The following is a 24,151-nucleotide window of genomic DNA, read 5'->3' as shown; positions in this document are numbered from 1 at the left end:
ACACTTTGAACTATTAATTCTGTGGTACTGTTGAAAGTGAAATGTTTTAAATGTGTATTTACCATATTTTCCCATGTATCATATGACCCCTATTTTGGGGGGCACAAATTTATGGAAATGGGGGGAGATGATGACCCCCGGTTTTTTAACATTCTTTTAGGCAGTGGTTTCCAAACTTTTTTCAAAGAGGGCCAGATTTTATGAAGTGAAGGGCTGTGGAGGCCGACCAAAGGGCCAACCAAAGTTGTTGACCTTTTGAAGTTGTTGAGCTTTCTTTAGGGTTTTACCCCAAAATCAATAACCCCCCTCCCCACACTCACAATTTAAAGGCCCTAGATTGGGGTGCCCAAACTTTTTTCAAAGAGGGCCAGATTTGATGATGTGAACATGCATGAGTGCCAACCAAAGTTGTTGAGCTTCTTTTAGGGTTGAAGTTAAGGTTTCTTTAGTATTTTACCCCAGGAAATAAACTGCCACAGGGGCCAGATTAAACTGACCGGGGGGCCAGATTAGGCCTCTGGAACGGATTTTTGGAGAAGCCTGTTTTAGAGTAAAAGATAACCTAGTCTTTTCCACAAAAAAGTATGGCAAGTTATGATACTAAGTATCTGAGAAACTATTCCCAGCAGAAGCTTGACCCAAAACAAGGTACCCTACATGTGCCATTATTGAGACTGGCAAAATTCCTTGTAGCTTAATTCCTGGAAGAATCCAAGGGTTATTTGACAGAAGGGGTACCACTCAGAAGAGTGGCCACACATCCAACAAATAGCACCTATTGAACAAGGAAGGCTGATGCAGACAAAAATAGAGTCCTCTGGTGTACGATTCTTTCTACATGAATGTCGGGGAAATATTTTTTTAACGGATTGCAGTCAGGAGGAACCTCACAGTTGTGGTTTTTTGGGGGCAGAGAAACAAGAGGAGATCGCTTCAGGACACCACGAGCTGCACCAAAGCAATTCAAAGCCTCTGGAAGGCCCCAGGCGATTCATGAAGCCTGCCTGAGCATTTCCCCAAAACCTTCTATTAAAGAGTTGCGGGGAAGGGGCACGGAAGAGCAGGTTCAGCAGAGCTTGTGTTTTTAAAATGCAGCCACCATAAATATATGCCTCCAAGAAGCAAATGGGATTAGAATCTTTCAAGAAGTGGTTCGGGAAACAAGAACAAGCCCCGTATGGGGCTGTGTGTTCTTCCAGAGAGGCAAGAAATAGCTCAAGGCGCATGCACTTCTATATTATGGTTACCAGACGATCCCGTTTCCCGGTGACAGTCCCTGGATTTACAAATCTGTCCCCAAACGATATCCAGCAATGGCGCGTCAAGGTCGGGGCTTGCCTCTTTTTTCTCCGTCCTCCTCCTCTCCCTGCGTTGGCTCTGGGGTTTTCCTGGCCCTGGAGCGCCACTGGGCAGTCAGCTGGATGCTCTCACCCCCGGCTCAATTTGGGTTGCAGGGGGCAGGTCAGTGGTTCCCCCAGTTGATGCGCCGGGCGTCATTTGCTCCTTGGCAGTGGCGGTGGCCGCCTCAGCAGCCTGGTAGTGCAATTGGCTCCAGTGGCTTCTGGAGCTGCTCACTGCTGTGGCACCTGCCATTTTGCCTCACCTGAAGTCCCTGTGTGATGTGTCTTCTGCCACTGAACCAATCACGCAATGTTCATTTTGTACTAATAAATCTACAATGCTTAAAATATAAATCCGGGGACAAGAAATGAAATCCAGGGATGGATGTTGTCTAGGGACAGGTTTGTAAATCCGGCGACTTTCCCCAAGAAACGGGGCCGCCTGGTAACCATATTTCTTGCCTCTCTGGAAGAACACACAGCCCCATACGGAGTTGTTCTTTTTTCCTGGATCACTTCTTGAAAGGTTCTAATCCCATTTGCTTCTTGGAGGCATATATTTGTGGTCCCAGGAACATCTGGTAACCATATTCTAGTCCTCTCTGGGATGCCTTCTTCCCCGTGTGCCCCCTTTGGAAATGTGCGCCCCCAGCTCACAAAGCCCAATGAAAAATGGGCGACACAACGCTGCTGCAAAAGACTATGCAGGCACCAACGTCCTGAAAGAGGGGAAAAGAACGGAGGTTGAACCTTACTCCAATTAAGGAAGGAGCTACGAGTCGAGGAGGTGAGCAGCGTCAAACATGCCCACGAAGCAGGCGGCTCTCCTCCTCTGCTGCAGAGAGAAAAAGGGAGAGGGCGGGTGTAAAAATCCCTCTCCTTCCAATGGAGCCGCCTGCAACCCTCGAGGCGCTCCGGCCTCCCGTCCCACCTAAGAAAACGGCTGGCAAGTAAACACCGCGGGCGGACAGGCTCCCATTCCTGCTCGGCTGCGCCAAGACACTCTGCACCACACTCACCTAGCAGAGGGAGAAGGACAGGGTAGTTGTACGGCATGACAAAGAGATTGACGCACGTCAGAGTGGTGCTGGCTTTCAGGTATCCAAAGGGGTGGCCCAGTTCACTGTACTTGCCGCTGGTGCTCACAAACACCTGGAGAACGACAAAGGAAGAGGCAAAAGTTCAGCACATGCAAGGGGCTGCTGGCCTTCGGAGGAATTCAAAACATCCTGGCGTTTTCATAGACGTGGCGTGGCATGTGTTTTTTGCAATAGTCACAGCGCAATTGTTTTCCCCCTTCTCTCAGAGGCTCAGGGGAGGAATCCTGGGCAGTTTACTTCTTTTTTTGCCCATTTACGGTCCTGCAAGACACAGAAAAGGAAGTTTCCTGGCTGAACAGAGCTACCAACGCACAAAGCTTTCTACCAAGAGTCAAACCAAGCGTCCAATAATTACACTATCTATAATAAAATCACTCTTATTCCTTTATGGACAGCTGTTACCTCAGGACAGTACCACCAGATAATATGATCATGAGAAAAGCAGCTGGTCTGCATGACATTCTGATTCAAGCTGACGGGGAAAAACCCACAAAAGCTGACTGAACTTCTTGTAAATTCACTTTGTTTGATCAGTGGGTTTTATGTATTTGCTATACTATGCTGTGATCTGCCCTGTAATTATGATTGGAAGAAAGAAAATGTTATGAATGTTATGTGGCCAACTCCTGAGAGACTGCAATCAACTTCTTTTAGGGAGGAGGAAAGCCCAGTTTTTCGGGGTTGAAGGGAAAAATGTTGAGCTTTTATAGGGGAACCAGTTGTTGAGCTTCTTTGGAGGGAGCCAGTGATCTACCACAGACATCCAGTGATCTACCGGTACATCACGATCTACCAGTTGGACGTGCCTGTTATAAGTGAATTGCTGAATATATTCAAGCAGTAATATTCCTATTGTTTTTGTAACACATTTATGAATCCGCAGACGAGCCTATGATGGCTCTGAAGCGGCTCCACATTAATTGACATCAGTCTCACTACAAACCCAATTCCAGTCCACAGAACAATATGTAGGGGAACCCTTCGGATGTTGCTGAACGGCTGGAAGGCTTAAGGTTCACCACCCCTGGACTAGAGAGTGCATCAAAGCTTCTAATCACCTAAAATTTAAAGTGCTTAGATAGGCCCCTTTACAGTGGGTCCTCCAGATAGGGCGCTTCTACACTTCTGGGTTTGCTGCATTCGCAACTGGAAAGTTACGTTACCTTCAGGGTCCACTGTATTATTCCTTCATGTTGGGGTACAGCTATTAAGGAACTACTGCACTTTTCAGTGGTATTGGCCCCACTTGTCCAGATGGTGGGCTATTATTAAAATCAGATCTTCACTGCCTGAAGCACAACTGTGGCCCCTGACTCCCCTCTCTCGGCCCTCGGAAAGTGAAAGTGTGCGTTGTTCTGGATGGGAGACAACAGGGTGCCTCAGGGCTCCCCCCCCCCGGCTTTTTAAAGTTGACATGAAGCCACTGGGAGAGATCTACCTCTCTTTTAAATCAGAACCAGTGAGGGCAGTGAAGGTCCTGTGTGAGTGTCTGGAGGCGGTTGGAGGATGGATGGCGGCTAACAGATTGAGGTTGAATCCTGACAAGACAGAAGTACTGTTGTGCGTGAGCAGCTGGGGGGAGGACTCCCTGGTCCTGAATGGGGCAACTGTGTCCCTGAAGGACCAGCTGCGCAGCCTGGGGGTCATTTTGGGCTCACCTCTGTCCATGGAGGTGCAGGTCAATTCTGTGTCCAGGACAGCTGTCTACCAGCTCCATCTGGTATGCAGGATGAGACCCTACCTGCCTGCAGACTGTCTCACCAGAGTGGTGCATGCTCTAGTTATCTCCCGCTTGGACTACTGCAATGGGCTCTACGTGGGGCTCCCATTGAAGGTGACTCAGAAATTGCAATTAATCCAGAATGCGGCAGCCAGACTGGGGACTGGGAGCAACCGCCGTGAAGATTCCACCTAAACATTAGGAAGAACTTCCTGACAGTAAGAGCTGTTCGACAGTGGAATTTGCTGCCAAGGAGTGTGGTGGAGTCTCCTTCTTTGGAGGTCTTTAAGCAGAGGCTTGACAACCGTATGTCAGGAGTGCTCTGATGGTGTTTCCTGCTTGGCAGGGGGTTGGACTCGATGGCCCTTGTGGTCTATTCCAACTCTATGATTCTATGACCACATAACACCAGTCTTGAAAGACCTGCACTGGCTCCCGGGATGTTTCCAAGCACAATTCAAAGGCCCTAAACAGCCTTGGCCCAGTAGACCTGAAGAAGCGTCTCCATCCCAGATGCCGGGGTTCCTTTCCCAAGGGCCTTCTGGCAGTTCCCTCCCTGCGAGAAGCAAGGTTACGGGGATCTAGGCCAAGGGCCTTCTCGGTGGTGGCGCCCACCCTGTGGAATACCCTCCCATCAGATGTCAAAGAAATAAACTATCGGACTTTTAGAAGACATCTGAAGGCAGCCCTGGTTAGAGAAGTTTTGAATGTTTGAAGTTTTATTCTGTTTTTAGTGTTCTGTTGGAAGTCACCCAGAGTGGCTGGGGAATAAATAATAAATTAATAATTATTAATAATAACAGACCACTCCACTGCCAGCCCTTGGGAGGTCAAACCAAACAGCCACACGGTTTGGGAGGAAGAGGAGAAGACACACTATATTCGAGAACAACCCCAGGTGTTGGAGGCTGTAGAAGCAGCCCCAATTTCATTGCATTTGGATTTTTTTTTTAGATCTTATGGGGCTCTGGAGATCTTTCCAGATTCAAATGTGGGGTGAAATAAAACAGCACCACCAATTCACAGACCGAAGAAACATACATGGCTAGAACCAGCTCTGCAGAGCTACACTTCTAGGAAGGCCATTGTGGGTTTGAAGCCCAACCACAGCAGAAGCGAGATTATTACTTGCAAAGAATTGGAACGGAAATATCCCCACAAAGGAAGATTGGAGATGTAAATTAAATAAATTTATAGAATTAGTAAATTTAACAGCAGCCATAAGGTATCAGCCATGCCAGAAATTAAGGACAGAATGGCAAAGTTTTGAATTTACATAAAAAAACACTGCTCTAAGGGTAGTATGTTGATACGTATAGATTAAGTTTGCAAAGTGAAACTTGAAAAAAGTTATATATTGGGAGTATTGGGGGTGAGATACCAAAGATGCAATGTTAATTAAGAACTTAAAGAAGGAATCCCCAACTTGCAGCCCTCCAGATGTTTTGGCCTACAACTCCCATGATCCCTAGCTAACCAGACCCCAGTGGTCAGGGATGATGGTAATTGTAGTCCAAAACATCTGGAGGGCCAAAGGTTGGGGATGCCTGACTTAAAGGTTAAGAGATGACGGGTATTGGAGGAGAAAAGTCACATGGGTGTATTATTTGTTTTCTATGTGTGTGGTTATTGTTTTGTATTTTTCATTTCTAACGGATTAGTGTACATGGGGGGGGGGGGGAGGAAAAAGGAAACCCAACCATGTTCTTAGAACCCAAATGCAAGAAAACTCATCACCAGCCCTTGCTCAAAAGGCGGTCTCACACTGTCAACACCCAGCAGACTTATCTTTTAAAACGAAATCTCCATTCCTCCACAGGGTAAGTGGAGCTTTTTTGGCTACTCAAACAGATCACTCAAATAATCCACTTAAAATTGGTTCACGGGACTAAGAATAATAGAGATAGTGTTGCCCACTTGATTGACAATTGTTTAAGCAATTAGGAAAATGCTCTGGATCTGATCAACTTCCCGCTCAAGTCAGTTGCAAATGATTGGGTAAATAATTGTTCAAGGGCTGCAGAGTCCGTTGTGTTTTTTTTAAAAAAACACCTTCTAAATTAAAAGTATCAGAAGGCAATGTCTTTTATTTATTAAATATCTATACCCCCCTTTCATCCGAGGATCAAAACGCAGTCTACAGTGTAAAGACACAAAAATGAATAGTATAGTAGCAAACCAAAACAATAACTCCCCACACTCATAGTTTAAGACCATAGATCGGGGTGCCCAAACTTTTTCCAAAGAGGACCAGATTTGATGAAGTGAAAATGAGTGAGGGCCGACCAAAGTTATTGAGATTCTTTTGGGATTGAAGCTGTTGAGCTTTTTTAGGATTTACCCCAAAATTGAGCTTTCTTTAGAACTGAAGTTTTTGAACTGGGGGGGGGGGGTTTGAAGCTGTTTTTAGGATTTTACCCCAAAGTTGAGCTTTTTTTAGGATTGAAGTTGTTGAGGGTTTTTTTTTTTGGACTTTACCCCAGGAAATAAACTGGATTAAACCGACCAGCGTGCCAGATTGGGCCCCCGAAACGGACCTTGGACATGCCTGCTTTAGAACAACCAAATGAAATTTCTTCATCACATAGATCTTGGCGCAAATTGAGCTTTGACTTCCTCCTGTCCCCCCCCCTGACTTCCAGATGAGGCCCCTGGAACGCACTTTGGACATGCCTGGTTTATGGGGAGGCATTGCTTCTGCAAAGCAAAGATTCCCTCTCCCCTCCCCCTTATCAAACCAAGATATAGTGGTACAGTAGTACCTCGGGTTACATATGCTTCAGGTTACAGACTCTGCTAACCCAGAAATAGTGCTTCAGGTTAAGAACTTTGCTTCAAGATGAGAACAGAAATTGTGCTCTGGCGGCGCAGCAGCAGCGGGAGGCCCCATTAGCTAAAGTGGTGCTTCAGGTTAAGAACGGACCTCCACAACGAATTAAGTACTTAACCCGAGGTACCACTGTACCTCCGGTTGCCAATGGGATCGACTCCGATCAGATCCAAAGGTTTCCGCAACCGGAGGTGCCTGTTCTGCACAGGTACATGGCACAGTAGATGGTTTTGTTAGCCAATGGCCTGGGAGAAAAAGAATGCTTTTGCTTGGGCTCCTTAAATGAAAATAAGGCTAGGCTTGAATAAAATGTGATCCATTTTGATAATTCTTGTATTGTTATTATAAATATGAGGTTCTCAAAACATTGCAGAAAGGGACACAGGTGGCGCTATGGTCTAAACAACTGAGCCTAGGCCTTTCCAATCGGAAGGTCGGCGCTTCGAATTCCCGCGTCAGGGTGAGCTCCCGTTGCTCTGTCCCTGCTCCTGCCAACCTAGCAGTTCAAAAGCACGTTAAAGTGCAAGTAGATAAATAGGTACCACTCCAGCAGGAAGGTAAACGGTGTTACCGTGTGCTGCTCTGGTTTCGCCAGAAGCGGCTTAGTCATGCTGGCCACATGACCCGGAAAAACTGTCCGCGGACAACACTGGCTCCCTTGGCCAGTAAAGTGAGATGAGAGCCGCAACCCGTCGTCCGCGACTGGACTTAACGGCCCGGGGTCCCTTTACGTTTTTTTTTTTTAAGTTGCAACTTCTCTGAACTTTTATCTAAAAAGTGTGGCACGTAGCGGCACTAAAGGGCTGTAAGGGATTAGCAATTCTGCAAATTCTGTGATGGCGCATGGGCAGATGTCGAAAACCAATGTTTCAACTGGGAACAGTCCTCAGAAAGAGAAAGTTCTTCTCCAGCTCTGCTAAGCTGGATTGCAAATGCTGAGGTCCCAAGCTAGGGTCTTCAACATGCGACAACCTGGCTGCTAATGGGGGGGCGGGGAGAGAGAGAGAGAGAGAGAGAGAGAGAGAGACTAATACAGGGCATTCTCTCTACTTTCACCTGCAAAGTTTACCCCGGACTGGCTTGGGAACCCTGCAATGGGTATATCGCAAATACCTGCCAGCACACAATAGGCGACTTCCGCTCCAAGATGTACTGAGTTAGAGGTGATGGTTCGAGCTCGTATTTGTCAAAGGGAAGCTTGTCGATCACCATGGGCTCGCAATCCATGCAGGAGAACCTCACCACTGGGTGGGCTGTGCGGGGAGGCTAGGAAGTGGGGGGGGGAAGGAAGAAAGGGAATAAGAACCATTTGGAGGAAAAGGGAAATAACAACAACAGCAACAATAATAATTCATTATTTATACCCCACCCATCTGGCTGTGTTTCCCCAGCCACTTTGGGCGGTCTCCAACAGAACATTAAAATACAATAGTCCGTCAAACATTAAAAGCTTCCCTAAATAGGGCTTCCTTCAGATGTCTTCTAAAAGTCTGGTAGTTGTTTTTCTCTTTGACATCTGGTGGAAGGGCGTTCCACAGGGCGGGTGCCACTACCAAGCTTACAGGGCGTCATCCCAAGAGCCAATTGGCCAGCTAGGCAAGAACATTAGTTTATTCCTTTTTTCATAATCCTCCACAAAACATCGCAAAGAATGGCTAGCTCAATAGCTATCCAACACCAAGTGTTCAAAATGTAGAATACATTAGTCACAATGTTCCAGAAGGTTGGTCTGTAACAGGGGTTGGCGAACTTTTTCAGCAGGGGGTCGGTCCACTGTCCCTCAGACCTTGTGGGGGGCCGGACTAGATTTTTTGGGGGGGAAGGGGGGGATGAACGAATTCCTATGCCCCACAAATAACCCAGAGATGCATTTTAAATAAAAGGGCACATTTTACTTGTGTCAAAACACACTGATTCCCAGACCACCCAGGAGCCGGATTAAGAATGCGATTGGGCATTGGATTTAAAATGCATCTCTGGGTGATTTATAGGGTATAGGAATTCGTTCATATATTTTTTTCAAAGTATAGTCTGGCCCCCCACAAGGTCTGAAGGACAGTGGACCAGCCCCCTGCTGAAAAAGTTTGCTGACCTCTGGCCTACATGATCCCCACAGTGGGAGAATTAAGAGGTTGCAAGGGGGGATATTAGGGTAGGGGTCAGCAAACATTTTTAGGAGAACGGTTCATTGCCCCTCAGACCTTGTGGTGGGCCGGACTGCGCACGTGCAGCAGAAGGGGGCTTCTCTCTCTCCCCCAGCCCCTCCCCTCCCCCTGCTTTCATACCTCCTCCGCCGCTCTGCCTGCGGTTGGGAGCCGCCGCCACCTCTGCTTTCCGGGTCAGCTTTCCAGGGCGCCAGGCACAGGGCCCACAGACGCACCCAGCTCCAGCCAAAGCCCCGCGACGCGGCCGTCACGATGCCCGCAGCGCGGCCAGAGGGCAGATGGTGAGCCTGGGCCACACCTTGGCGCGTGGGCGACGAGGCTTCGGATTGGCTGGCACCAATCAAAGCCCAGCTCCCTTCCTTCGCAGGATGGGGAGAAGCCGGGAGGGAGGAGGCAGTGTGGGGGGAGGCGCCTAAAAAAAATGCAAAAAAAATGGCGCAACCCAAACAATCACGCCGATCCAAGCGGTGATTCCAGGACTGTCCATGGGCAATTGGGCCTGGTCCAACCCGTGGACCTTAGTTTGCTGACCCATGTATTAGGGCTACACAGTGTTACTTGAGATTGGATGCGATCTGAAAACAGAATCAGAGCTGGAAGGGAAAGCAAGGATCATTTGCTTTCCCTGCAACCCCCTGCAACGCAGGAACCTTTTTTGCCCAAGGTGGGGCTCAAATCCACAATCCTGAGATCATGAGTCTCATGCTCTATCGACTAAGCTGTCCAGCTACTTTCTACCACATTACTAATGGTCACCAAAAGACATTTGCATTGACCGTATCTGCAAAGAAGCTTGAAAGCACTGCGACATACCAGTGTTGGTGAATTTTGATCGGGCCAAAAGGATTCTGGAATTGGCCAATGCCCAACAGGAACGCCCGTTTTAGGATTAGGCCTCACATAGATGAGCTTATGACAGCTGTGCCATGGCTGAGAACCAAAAGAATTGATAGGTCTGGTGACATCAACAAGTCCATCTAAAATCCAAAAGAACAATAATAAGTTAGTTCAGCACATTAGGTCTCGAGCATTACTTTTCCAATCACTACTTAGATGTGTTTACTCAAAGCCACGCACGAACAGATTAGCTGTAAAACTGATATTTTGAGTTGGAAAAACAAAGAAGTCTGTGTAGTGGTTGCACATCTAAGACTGTTTTGGGAAAAGTAGGTCTATTGACTGGTTTTGTGCCTAAGATAATTTGGGGGAGGGGAGATTCAAAAGTCTGCGTGGTGGTTTTGTGTTTAAGATAAAGATTAGTTTTGCATCTAAGAATGAAAACATGCAGCAGGAGAATCATTTCCGGAGCAAGAAATGAACCAGTTTAAGCATTCAAAGAACTGAAGATAATTGTTCAACAGAAATGTTCAACAATATTGTGTACAGAATCTACTCTGGTTTTGCAATATCGTCCTTTTTTTTACCAAAGACGTTTACACATTTGCAAACCTTAAGAGTTTACAATCGTCATAAAGCGTTTACCATACCTTCCCCAATGTAGGGTGGATCGGGTCCTGATTTCTCAAAGTTTATGACAACACCACTCTGAACTTTCTGAGCAAGAGATTCTAAACACTGGTTCAGCATCCTCTGAGTCCGAACACAATAGGAACGTCCTATAATGGAAAGCGAAGCGATATGGAGATTCTGAAGGCAACATGACTTGTGAATATGGCAAAAGGCTACTATTGAAACAGACCAGGGTCAGCAAACTTTTTCAGCATGGGGCCAGTCCACTGTCCCTCAGACCTTGTGGGGGGCTGGACTATATTTTAAAATAAAAAATGAACAAATTTCTATGCCCCACAAATAACTCAGAGATGCATTTTAAATAAAAGGACATATTCTACTAGTGTCAAAACACACTGATTCCCAGACTGTCCACGGGCCAGATTTAGAAGGCGGTTGGGCCTTAGTTTGCCTACCCATGAAGTAGACTTTCCATCATGCCAGCTTATGGGAAAAAAGAAGACATCAATATTGTTGCATGGGAGGTACAAGCGCCCCCTGCCATTGTCTTCCCTATGGCACCAATGCCTGGCCTGATTAAAGCGGAGGATATTTAACTTTGCACACAAGCTGTTGAATCTTGTTCATCCCCTTTGTAAAGAAGCGCTACTGAACAGAATATGATCGTACACGGGTTTCGGTCTTATCATACCTCAGATCAGGCATCCCCAACCTTTGGCCCGCCAGATGTTTTGAACTAAAATTCCCATCATCCCTAACCACTGGGTTCCTGTTAAGCTAGGGATCATGGGAGTTGCAGGCCAAAACATCTGGAGGGCCACAGGTTGGGGATGCCTGCCTCAGAACAAAACTATGGCACAGATTCCAAGTTTTCAAACAGCCAGTGCAAGGGCTGTTGTACTAGCGTAAGGGTGAGAATAGCTGCACAATAGCAACGCCAATGGGTTTACTTTGAGACTGCATGGGCAACAAGACGGATCGGGGCTACAGCAATCTGTTGCGCAACCAGCCATGAGAAACACAGTGACTTCCTGTAGCCTTCTCTCATGCAAGCCATTCTGCTAGCTCATGAGGTACACCGCCAAGGAAGTTGAACCTGGCGCTAGGTTGAATGCCTACCTGTGACTTCCAGGTTTAGCAGGAAATAAAAGCTTTATCTCAGGGGTCAGTTCATGGTCCCACAGACGCTGTGGTGGGCTGGAGTGTGCGCGCGCATGCACAAATGCTATTAACGACACTGCTTCCGGTGCGGAGGAGGCACGAGCAGTTTCCCATTGGCTGCAGGAGCTTCCTTCAGGGGCACAGTTACCCCATTCAGGACCTTTTTGCAGATATAGGCATATACACATAAATGTAAAATGTATTTTTCTGTCCAATGTATTCCTCGAGACGAGTGACATGAAATAATCTTCTAAGTGTCTAATGATAGGGTTGGCAGACAAAAGAACCTGGCACTGGGAGATGCTGGCACAGGCAGACAATGATCTGAGTCTAGGTTCCCTATCTTCATCTGTTCCACTCCAGCTAGAAAAACTAGAAGTACAGTGGTACCTCAGGTTACATACGCTTCAGGATACAGACTCCACTAACCCAGAAATAGTACCTCGGGTTAAGAACTTTGCTTCAGGATGAGAACAGAAATCGTGCTCTGGCGGCGCAGCGGCAGCAGGAGGCCCCATTAGCTAAAGTGGTGCTTCAGGTTAAGAACAGTTTCAGGTTAAGAACGGACCTCCAGAACAAATTAAGTTCTTAACCCGAGGTACCAGTGTATCATAATCTGCAGGAGTGGTCAAGGTTTGTTGATTAGTAGGTCTCTTGGACTTTTTTTCAACCTGTCCAGTGGGGGTAAGCCATAAATAAACTCCACCTGTTGAATAGTCATTATGATCTCTACTTAATTTCTTCCTTTTCAAATTAGTGAGTTCATTAGAGAAGTTCTTCATGTATTCTTCTGTCGTTTGTATGAGTTTGTCATAATCAAGTTTGTTTAGCTTGGCTTCACGGCATTCTTTCGCCTCCTCTATATCCTTATTAATCTGGTCTAAATTGGCTACGAATTGTTCTATTATTAACAACATTAAATCACTGGAACATTTGTTGAGAATTTGTTCACACCCATTTTTCCACAAATCTGTTATCCTCTTTGAATTGAGCAGGTGCCTTTGGGATGCGTAACCCTCTAGGAATCAAATTATTCTTAACATACTCTGTAAGTGAGGCTCCATGCCTCTCTAAACGTCCTTTTTGCTTAAATACAGACTCAAAGTTCATGTCACCATTAAGCACCTGCTCACCTTCACTCTGAAAGAAGGTAAACATGTTTAATAACTTGTCTTTTTCTACATCAGTGTACCCATTTATTTTTTTTAGTATAAACAGCCACAACAAAACGCAAAACCAAAACAACCAGAAAACCTAAACTACTTAAAGTAGCTTTTCAGTTGATCACTAAGTCCAGTATGCCTGCCAACCCTATCATCTTCATTATACACTTAGAAGAGTATTTCATATCACTCGTCTAAGGAATACATCAGACAGGAAAATACAAGAGAAAATAGAGAAATTAGATCAGAATGTACTATGGCACTGACAAAACAGGATTTGTATTTTGTACATACAGGACCTGGTGATCAACTGAAAAGCTACTTTTTAATGTATTATGTCACGAAGTAAGTAGTTTCTAGTAAAGAACTTTGCAATTGTTACAATATGGCCTATTACGTGTGTGTTTTTTTCAACTGGATTTGTGTAATACAGGCCTTCTGGTGTTTTTGGTTTGACACAGGCATCTAGGCACATATAGACACGAATGAGAAGCTTAGCCAGATGTTACGTGTCAATGCACTAATGCTCTTCATGATTTCAAAGTAGATGGATTGAGGTTGGCAAACCAAGAAAAAGGCCGCAAAAAGGCTACCTCCTGTGACTTCACACATCTGTGTAATGGCAGACTCATCTGTCGGGACACTTCCTAGCTGTTCAGGCTCCACTGAAGAGGCTCCAGGTAAGCGCAGCACGAGGGCAAACAGCCTCTGATCCCAGCGAAATGGTTCTTTGGTTAACTCGCTTCCAGGAAGGGGAGAATTCAGAGGAAGATGAAGCTAAAAAGGAAGGCAAGACACCTAAAGACTTCGCTAGAACAGTAAGCTCATTTGATTCCTTCTGAAAAGGAACCACAGAATCACAAATCACAGAGCTGGAAGGGACCGCAGGGAACATCTAATCCAGGGGTCAGCAACCTTTGCCAGCCATTGGCCAGTCCACTGTCCCTCAGACCATGTGGTGGGCTAGACTATATTTTGAAGGAAAAAAAGAATGAATTCCTATGCCCCACAAATAACCCAGAGATGCATTTTAAATAAAAGGACACATTCTACTCATGTCAAAACACGCTGATTCCCGGACCATCCATGGGCTGGACTGAGAAGGCGATTGGGCCACATCCAGCCCCCAGGCCTTAGGTTACCTACTCCTGATCTAGTCCATGGATAGGCAAACTAAGGCCCGGGGGCCGGATCCACCCCAAACGCTTTCTAAACAACAGCACAACAAAATTTGGGGTCGCTGGGTGGATCTTTGCACCCTGGCGGCGCATGTGCTCAAGACGGCCCTGGTTCTGCTTCTGATTTGAGTGCCACACTTCCGCTTTGAGTGTTACGCTGAGGTCTGTTTTGTGGTCTCCAAAAGAGGTTGAAAGATCTCAAAGCAAATCTTTAAAAAATGTAGTACGAACATCGGCAACTGGGAAGCACTGGCCTGCGAGCGATCCAATGGGAGAACAGCCTTGACCAAAGGTGTCGTGGGCTTTGAAGACACTCAAACTGGGGATGCAAGGGAGAAACGGGCGAAGAGGAAGGAAGCCTCACTGGGATCAACTCCCGCCCAGAAACCAATGTCCCCACTGTGGAAGGATGTGTGAATCCAGAATTGGCCTCCACAGTCACTTACAGACTCACTGTTAAAATCCATATTTATGGAAGAAAATCTTACTCGGCTACAAGGGATCGCCGGAGGAGAAGCACTTGCCCTATTGCAGGTGGGAAAGCAAAGTGTCTTGGCTCTGATTTTTAATTCTGGAAAAGTACGGCATTGCTACCAGGAAGAGAACTGGCTCTTTCATGCTTACTAGAAGAAAAACGAAAAGACATGAAGTGCTTGGCGTGCTCTCGTCCATGGGGTCATGAAGAGTCGGGCACAACTAATCAACTCAACAAGGACAACATCTTCAGGCAAGGCTGGGCACGCCCCCTGTTTGAAACCCTGAACAGCCACGGCTAGTCAGTGCAGGGAATCCTGAGCTAGAAGGACCAGCAGCCTGACTCTGTATGAGCATTTACTGTTCCCAACCCTAATCCTGCAGAAAGCCATCTAATTACGATTATAATTTGTTCCTGACTTGTTTTGAGGAGGTAATTGAATTATTGTTTGATTTTATACCAATGTTATATATTTGATGTCATACCAATGTTATATATTTGATGTCATAGTAATAATAATAAATTATTATTTATACCCTGCCCATCTGGCTGAGTTTCCCCAGCCACTCCAGGTGGCTCCCAATCGAGTACTAAAAACAATACAGCATTAAATATTAAAAACTTCCCTAAACAGGGCTGCCTTCAGATGTCTTTTAAAAATAAATAATAATAATAGCCACCCTGAGCCCGGTTTTGGCCAGAGAGGGCGGGATATAAATAAAATATTATTATTATTATTATTATTATTATTATTATTATTATTATTATTATTATTATTTAAAACAGTTTCCCATGTTTGCATCTTCTTCCAGCCTGATCTCCCTCTGAGCAAGACAGGAAGAATGGGATAGAAACATAACTAATAATTCCACATGCAATGGTTATCAAGCAGCTCTAACACTGCAGGGAGTATCAGACAGGAGTGCTTTTTAAACTCCTGGCAGGAGAACACATTCAGTGCAGCCATATTCCAGTTGAAAGCTTACCTCCTCCTGCACACCTGCCATATTTGTCAACTTGTTTCCATCCGTGATAGTAATTAAAATCGAGGGCTCTAAAAAGAATGGGTTCCTTCCCTACAAAGAGGAGGGAAAATATATCTGCGTTAACGTTTGAAACACAAAGGATCCATTAAAGACAGGGAGGTTCAACAAGGTCGATCGCGATCTACTGGTAGATCCTAGCGAGGTTTTGGTAGATCGTGGTCAATCTCTGGCTCCCTTTCCTTAACGTCGCTAAAACTGACATGCCCTTTTTGTGAGTGATTTAACCCTTTTTTCTGCCTTTAACCTCCCCAAAAACATTTTTTTAAACGGGGATTCCCTCCCTAAAAAAGCCCCCCAACAGACCTTCCTTAAAAAAAGCTCAACTGCTTTGACCTGAACCCCGCCAAAAATGGGCCTTCCTCAACAAAAAGCTCAACAATCTTGACACCTGAACCCCCCAAAAGTGTAGCCGTGTTGGTCTGCCGTAGTCGAAATGAAATAAAAAATATTCTTCCAGTAGCACCTTAATGAGACCAGCTAAGTTTGTTATTGGTATGAGCTTTCGTGTGCATGCACACTTCTTCAGATACACTGAAACAGAAAAGTGGTTAGATCACCACAAGTTTTTAACTCTGAGTAGATAGATCCCTTGGGAGTTGGCCACCCCTGCATTAGAGGATCACAGCCATCAACATGCAAATGAGATCTCTATATCTACATAGATCTGTTCTGGCCCTTGGCAGAAAGTATTTCGGCTCACCATACAAGGTACTAAATAGGCAGTTTTCTCAGGCTCTGGTAGTTGCAGGAGCAAGTAGCAGTGAGTTCCCCAAGTGGCCTGTTTGCTTTATTTTAAATGCGCCAGCAAATATTCACATCCTAAAGATTAGATGCTAAGGTTTTTCAGGCAAGGCAGTGAGTGTCAGGGAAGAGTTAGAAGTTTTCAGTTTCTCAGAGGGAGAAAGCATTCGACAAGGGGGGAAGGAGAGCAGTGAATCTAATAGAAGGGAGCAAGAGGAACAAGAGGGAGGGACCGGCTGTTTCCAGGAAAGGCAAGGGTTCAGTTCTAGCTCAGATTCGGAGGAGGGGAGATACAGGCCAGCTCTAGCCAGGAGGTTAGAAAAAAGAGCGGGAAAGCGAAGGGAAAGGCGCCTTCGCCATTTTGAGAGTGGCTGGTCATGGAGAAGCAGAGCTCAGAAGGTATCTGAAAGAAGTGACTCTGAGGAATAATAGTTAAGAACTGTTTATAAGAATGTTTTGTTAATACGCATTAAAAAGTTTTATAAAAGAACAAGAAGCGTTTGTGTGGTGATGTGAAGAGGACAACGACCAGTCCTGACAGTGAGGAAATTGAATTAAATTAAATCCATTACCTGTCCATAGTTGTCTATTCCAGACACCAATCTGTTGAGGTTGAGCAAATCAAATGAGGATCGAAGGGCCTGTCCAAGGGTGGTCAGTCCTGACGCTTGCAGATTTTTCAGTTCATTCATAAAAGTGGCATGGTTCTCCTTCCATCCAGCCTGCAAAATAACATTATTTCACACTTTGTGACAGCCCTACTTTTAAAAAAATGTCTCCAAGACATATATAATTACTCTACATTTTCCCCATTCTTTGACATTTTTTGCTTGGATTGACCCCCAATTGTCTCTGTTAAGTCTGGCCAGTTCAATATAATCAAATAATTTATTTATTCTTTTTTTGCCGGGGGGGGTTTAATTTCTTTTTTTCCAATTTTTGGACATGAGTGTTCTCGCAGTCCCTATAGCAAAAAGGAAGATTTTCTTGTTTCCTTTGGCTATATCTGTGTCCATTATCCCTAAGAGAAAGGCTTGTTTTCTTTGCAAAAAAATTTCTAAATGTTTTCTTTAGTTCTTTATACACCGTGTCCCAGAAACTTTTGATTTATTTGCAAAACCACCTCATATGTATGAGTGTCCCCTCCACTTTGTTACACCTCCAGCACAGATCTAATTTTACATACATTTTACATATTTTGGCAAAAAGCAGTGTCCCCAAATCAATACAGTGGTACCTCGGGTTAAGAACTAAATTCGTTCTGGAGGTCCATTCTATAGCAGAGTCTATAACCTGAATCATCTGTAACCTGAGGTACCACTGTACTTGGACTTGTTTCAATTAACCTCTGCAGGATAATTTGTGCTACATAGGTTATAAATGGTTAAAAAGGGGGTTATAACAAAGTATGAAAGAGAATTTACTAGAAGTGAAAAAGAAAACCGTGCAAAGCATGAAGGAAGTCAAACAGTAGGAAAGAAGAATGGAAATATGGTGTGGGTGTGTGCATATCAGTATTCTTTTGTTCTTTTTTCCCCTTTCGTTTTATTCTCTTTTATTCAGGTTTTTTTTGTTTTTGTTGCTTTTTTTTGTTATGTGTTTATGTTAATAATACAGTGGTACCTTGGGTTACACACGCTTCAGGTTACACACTCTGCTAACCCAGAAATAGTGCTTCACATTAAGAACTTTGCTTCAGGATGAGAACAGAAATCGTGCTCTGGCAGCGCAGCAGCAGCGGGAGGCCCCATTAGCTAATGTGGTGCTTCAGATTAAGAACAGTTTCAGGTTAAGAACAGACCTCCAGAACGAATTAAGTACTTAACCCGAGGTAAAAGGTAAAGGAAAAGGTACCCCTGACCATTAGGTCCAGTCGTGACCAACTCTGGGGTTGCGGCACTCATCTCGCTCTATGGGCCGAGGGAGCCGGCGTTTGTCCGCACACAGCTTCCAGGTCATGTGGCCAGCATGACTAAGCCACTTCTGGCGAATCAGAGCAGCACATGAAAACACCGTTTATCTTCCTGCCGGAGTGGTACCTATTTATCTACTTGCACTTTGACATGCTTTCGAACTGCTAGGTTGGCAGGAGCTGGGACCGAGCAACGGGAGCTCACCCCGTCGCGAGGATTCGAACTGCCGATCTTCTGATCGGCAAGTCCTAGGCTCTGTGGTTTAACCCACAGCGCCACCCGCATCCCTTTAACCCGAGGTACCACTGTAATAATAATAATAATAATAATAATAATAATAATAATAATAATTTATTTGTACCCCGCCCATCTCACTGGGTTTCTATCTATGCGGCTTCCAACAAAGATTAAAAATACATTAAAATGTCACACATTCAAAACTTCCCTAAACAGGACTGCCTTCAGATGTTGTAAATAAACTCAATAAAAATAAAAAATATTTTAAAATATATAGAATTACTCTTTTGCTCAATACATTCGAGGTGAGTATGAAAGATGGCCTGGAGCTCCTAAGACAGGTAAGTTTTGAGCAAAACCACCAGCCAGAAGCATTTCCAACTTAAGGATCCACCCCCCGCCCAACAAAACACAAATTTTCACTTAGAAACTCAGATATATAAGCTAGGCTCTAAATACCTCCTTAAAACTACTCTCGTCAGCTCATATAAATAGGTGAAGCTGGTGAGTAACTACAGTTCCCAACCCCTATGGTGATAATTTGCTGGTTGCCTTCTGATCTTATTTGATTTTAATCCAATTTTAAGATGTATTTCAGTCGATTGCTGAATTTTATGTTTTAATGCAGGCATAGGCAACCTTGGCTCTCCAGATGTTTTGAGAGTACAATTCCCATCATCCCTGACTACTGGTCCTGCTAGCTAGGGATCATGGTAGTTGTAGGCCGAGGTTGCCTATGCCTGTTATAATGTATTTGTATTTTGATGTTAGCCACCCTGAACCTGGTTATGGCTGGGGAGGGTGGGATAGAAATAAAAATTATTATTAATTATTATTATTATTAAGGTTACAGTTGCCAAATCAGAATGCCTAGTTGCTATTTGGGGGCTAAGCGGCTCAAAAGTTGCATTTTTCAATAGGACCTTTGGGCTCCGCTCCTGAAATTTATTCCAGTTGTTCAGATGAAATATAACAGAGAGAATTATACAGGGTGGGGTGTTAGTGTGTGAAAACAGCCAGGATCCAAGGAGAATTTTCACGCTATTTAGGCTCATGCAATTAGAAAAAAACCTCCTGTTTCGCTTACTGTATTTTAATATTGGACTATTGTTCTTTAATATTTTGAGTGGCTGGGGAAAGTCAGCCAAATGGGTGGGGTATAAATAGTAAATTGTTGTTGTTGTTCAACCAACTGGGCTTATTTTGGGATTAAGATAAAGCTAATTGTGGTCTCTTTCCAAATAAGGTATAAAAATGGCGAGAAGCGCCAGAGAAAAGGGTCACCAACTATTCAATGTGAATTTTTCTCATTTTATTCCCGGTGGGTTCGATAAGCCATAGGGCGCAAACCACAACTAACACGTGTATCATCCTTTTTTTGTAGAATGGACTAGTGGTTATAAAATAAATTGCTATTAAATGAAAAATTTTACAAAAAAAATAAATTGCTTTTTTTGTACAGGTTTAAGGTCTCTTTGAGCCTGTAACTCACGCATTCGTGAGAATAGTTAAAATTGTACCCTCTTATGTTACAATGTTATCTGAAGTTATTTCACCTACAGTAACCCTCTGATTTCTTCTCGCTCGCTATCATATATAGCAGCAGGGTTTCTCAGTTCTCCATGTGATTGACTTAAGCTGCACAACCAGGGTGGATAAAAATCAATGATTTTTAATGGATTTTTTTGATCTAAATTGGATTTTTAAAATAAAATGCTTTTGGAGGAAAAAATCTTCCTAAAGATAGTTTTCTATTTAAGTGACATTCTAATCTAAAGGCTATTCTTCAGGAAATAAGGATTTGTTTAAAGTTTTTCATGTGTGCTAAAACTCAGTCTAAGGGGTTTTTTAAAAAATAAAAAAGTTTAACCACATCAGTAAACAAGCATGGATACACATGCTATAATGTTATTTCTGTAGTTAAATAAGTTGTTTAAATTGTCATGAAGGAAATGATTATTTTTCTTCTTCCAATCGAATACAAGGGTACCTCGGGTTACAGACGCTTCAGGTTATGCGTTTTCGGGTTGCGCACTGCGCCAAAACACCAAATTGCACTTTGCGCATAAGCGCCGAATCATGACCTGCACGTGCACAGATGCGGCACTGCGGGTTGCAAATGTGCTTCCCACACGGATCATGTTCGCAACCCAAGGTTCCACTGTACAGCAGAAAAGTTGTCCAAATAGAAATGATAATTACATAATGAACTGTCTATGTCTTTCTGATAGTAGAACCAAATCGGTCATTTTTGATGTAACTGTAAAAACTACTCTGAAAATTTATGACTCCAAAAATGAAACCTTCTTCTGGTTCTTGATACGAAGAGGATGCCAGCAAGGTTGAACCTTTCTGTAAAAAAATGATTTCAATCCAGCCTTACTGACTAGTGATTTACCCGAGGTACAGTGGTGCCCCGCAAGACGAATGCCTCGCAAGATGGAAAACTCACTAGACGAAAGAGTTTTCCGTTTTGGAGGTGCTTCACAAAATGAATCTCCTATGGGCTTGCTTCGCAAGACGAAAATGTCTTGCGAGTTCCTGCGGGGTTTTTTTCCTCCCCCTCCCCTTTTTCTAAGCCACTAAGCCACTTATCAGCTGATCCGATAAGCCGATAAGCCGCTAATAGCGCTAATCCGCAAATGGGCTTGCTTCGCAAGACGAAAAAACCGCTAGACGAAGAGAATCACAGAACGGATTCTTTTCGTCTTGCGAGGCACCACTGTACTATTTCTGAGCGGAGTCTGTAACCCGAGGTACCACTGCAGTTTTTGCTGTTATGCTCTCCTTTAAAAAGCTCAACATTTTGCCCTGCACCCCCCCCAAAATGGGGCTTTCCTCCTCCCAAAAAAGCTCAGCAACGACCTGAACCCCAAAATAGGGGGTATATCACCGCCAGTTTTTAACTCCGTGAGTAGATCGGACTCTCTTGGGAGTTGGCCACCCCTACATTAGAGGATCACAGCCATCACCATATAAATGATAGAAAAGCACCAGGGTCTGCTCTGACCCCTGGCAGAAAATATCTCAGAGCACAATACAAAGTACTAAATAGGCAATTTTCTCAGGCTCTGGTAGTTGCAGGAGCAAGTAGCAGTGAGTTCCCCAAGTGGCCCGTTTGCTTTATTTTAAACGCGCCAGCAAATATTCACATCCTAAAGATTAGATGCTAAGGTTTTTCAGGCAAGGCAGTGAGGAAATTAAATTAAATTAAATCCATTACCTGTCCATAGTTGTCTATTCCAGACACCAATCTGTTGAGGTTGAGCAAATCAAATGATGATCCAAGGGCCACCTCCCTAAAAAAAGCTCAACAACTGACCTGGCTACCTCAACTAGGTTTGTTCTGGTACAGGTTTCCTCACCCTCAGCCCTCCCGATGTTTTTGGCCTACAACTCCCATGATCCCTAGCTAGCAGGACCAGTGGTCAGGGATGATGGGAATTGTAGTCCCAAAACAGCTGGAGGGCCAAGTTTGGCCATGCCTGCCTGGAGGCACATGGGTGCAAGGTGGGGATGCTTTACAGTTAATAATAATAATAATAATAATAATAATAATAATAAGGCTTACATATATATGTGTGTGTGTGTGTGTGTGTGTATATATATGAGAGCCGGTGAGAGGAGTTAGAGAGGCCTCTTATACATAAGATCTTGTAGGAGGAGAGGGGTCAGACTGGGCCCCAACCAAAGGCCTGCCGGAATGATATAAATGCATAGCATGCATGCAGCACACGTATTTACACACACACAAACACACAGTGGTGACAGACAAGCATTCACACGCGGGGGGAGGGTGCACCTTCATCTTTGGATGTGCCTGCAAACAGTGATTCGTTTTATCTTAAGTTCAAACAGCCCCCCCACACACACAAAAAGGAGGCCGCCTCCTGGACCCCCCAACTCCTCGCCACCACCATCTTTTGGCCTCTTGGGCAGGCATGGCCAAACTTGGCCCTCCAGCTGTTTTGGGACTACGATTCCCATCATCCCTGACCACTGGTCCTGTGAGCTAGGGATGATGAGAGTTGTAGTCCCAAAACAGCTGGAGGGCCCAGTTTGCCTATGTCTGATTTAACTTTTGGCCATTGCTAATTGGAATCCTCCTACCTGCATTCCAGAAGCTGAGCTATATCAACAACAATTTATTTACACCCCACCCATCTGGCTGGGTTTCCTGCTCTTGGGAGAAGGGGGGGCTTGTGGGAGGGAAGCCCACTCACCTGTCCCCAAACTCCCCCACTCCTTACAGGCAAACTCGGCCCTCCAGGTGCTTTGGGACTACAATTCCCACCATCCCTGACCACTGGTCCTTTAAGCTAGGGAGTTTGAGGAAGCATGGCATAGTCCATCACGGGCCTTGGCAAACTCGGCCCTCCAGCTCCTTTGAGACTACAACTCCCACCCTCCCTGACCACCAGTCCCGCGAGCTAAGGATGCTGGGAGTTGTAGTCCCCAAACGGCTCGCCCGCCAGGCGCTCCGCCTCCCCGCTGCCTTCCTCGGGGCGGGAGGTGCCGCGTGGTGTCGGCGGGGCCTTCTTCTCCTCCTCCGCCTTCCTCTTCTTCCTCCTCCCTCGCTCCCTCCTCCTCCTCCATCTAATCAGCGCCCTCAGCCTCCATACAAAAGCAAAATGTCCGCCATCTTCGCCCGCGGCGCGCCCGGCGGGGGGAGGCGGGCGGCTTACCTTGATGCAATAGGGCGCCTCGTCGAAGGTGACCAGCATGTACCTGTCGCCGCGGCTGGCCGGGTCTCGGGCGCGCAGCTGAAGGGGAGAAAACGGGAGAAAGGAGCGCGTTAAAGGCGCGTCTGAGGGGGAGCGGGGCGGAGGGACTCTCGACACGCGTCTTCCGAACGTGCGAGCGGGTGCTCGCGCTCGGGAGCGCGGTCTCTGAGGGTGTGTGTGTGTGCGCGCGCGGACTCGGACGGCCACGTCAGGCGGCGGGGCGGGGGGAGGGCGCGCGCGCACCTTCATGAAGAGCTCGACGGCGCCCTTGGCCACGTCCAGGTAGCTGGTGCCCAGGTAGGCCCGCTGGTTCATGGAGGCGGACGTGTCGATGAGGAAGAGCAGGATCGGCATGGTCCTCCGAGGGAGGCCCGGCCGGGGGGCAAGACGACGAAGGGAGGCCGCAGCCCACTCGCCCGCGCCGGGGCGCTGCTGCTGCTGCTGCTGCTGCCGCTGCCGCTGAACGTACGACCGCCTCCCTCGAGCCGCGCGGACGGACTGACAGGCTCTCGGCTCCTCCCGGCCGAGCCGCCGCTCGGGGGCGGCGCGTGACCCGAACGCAGGAGCACCATTGGCCGGCGACGAGGCCGTCGTCTGCATATGCATGAGGGGCGGGGACTGCGGCCGCCTCGGCCCTGGCTCCCCTCTCTCCACCCTCGCCACTTCTCTCGGGATGCGATTGGCTTATGCGTTGCGGGCAGACGTCAGGGGGCGGAGCTGAGAGGGATGATTGATGGGCGAAGGCGGAGGAGGCGGCAGCATTAGGGCCAACATGGTCCAACTCGACCCTCCAGCTCTTTTGGGACTACAACGCCCATCATCCCTAGCTAACAGGACCAGTGGTCAGGGATGATAGGAGCTGTAGTCCCAAAACAGCTGGAGGGCCGA

At 46.0% G+C, this 24,151-nt stretch overlaps 1 protein-coding gene across 4 annotated transcripts in view; it reads right to left on the bottom strand.

Moving 5' to 3' along the window:
• Positions 1 to 23,855, bottom strand: part of LOC310698766 (integrator complex subunit 6-like) — a 38,873-nt gene extending 15,018 nt beyond the window's left edge. The window contains exons 1-10 of one of the 4 annotated variants that reach the window (XM_083486335.1): positions 23,507 to 23,758; positions 23,225 to 23,302; positions 16,962 to 17,111; positions 15,589 to 15,678; positions 13,543 to 13,726; positions 10,643 to 10,771; positions 9,969 to 10,132; positions 8,104 to 8,256; positions 2,360 to 2,492; positions 2,096 to 2,175 (exon numbers count right to left, since the gene is read on the bottom strand). In XM_083486335.1, the coding sequence (XP_083342461.1) occupies positions 2,138 to 2,175; positions 2,360 to 2,492; positions 8,104 to 8,256; positions 9,969 to 10,132; positions 10,643 to 10,771; positions 13,543 to 13,726; positions 15,589 to 15,678; positions 16,962 to 17,111; positions 23,225 to 23,302; positions 23,507 to 23,617 (1,230 nt within the window). In that variant the 5' untranslated portion in view covers positions 23,618 to 23,758 and the 3' untranslated portion in view covers positions 2,096 to 2,137. Of the gene's footprint in view, positions 1 to 2,095; positions 2,176 to 2,359; positions 2,493 to 8,103; positions 8,257 to 9,968; positions 10,133 to 10,642; positions 10,772 to 13,542; positions 13,727 to 15,588; positions 15,679 to 16,961; positions 17,112 to 23,224; positions 23,303 to 23,506 lie in introns of all 4 variants that reach the window. The other 3 variants (XM_083486332.1, XM_083486333.1, XM_083486334.1) reach the window with 3 other exon arrangements.
• Between the last annotated feature and the right edge of the window lie 296 nt (positions 23,856 to 24,151).

Source organism: Podarcis liolepis (genome assembly GCF_965112155.1).
Source record: "Podarcis liolepis genome assembly, chromosome: Z".
NCBI classification, from domain to species: Eukaryota; Metazoa; Chordata; class Lepidosauria; order Squamata; family Lacertidae; genus Podarcis; species Podarcis liolepis.
The sequence above is the reverse complement of the archived record's forward strand: the minus strand, read 5'-3'. Positions and strand labels throughout refer to the sequence as shown.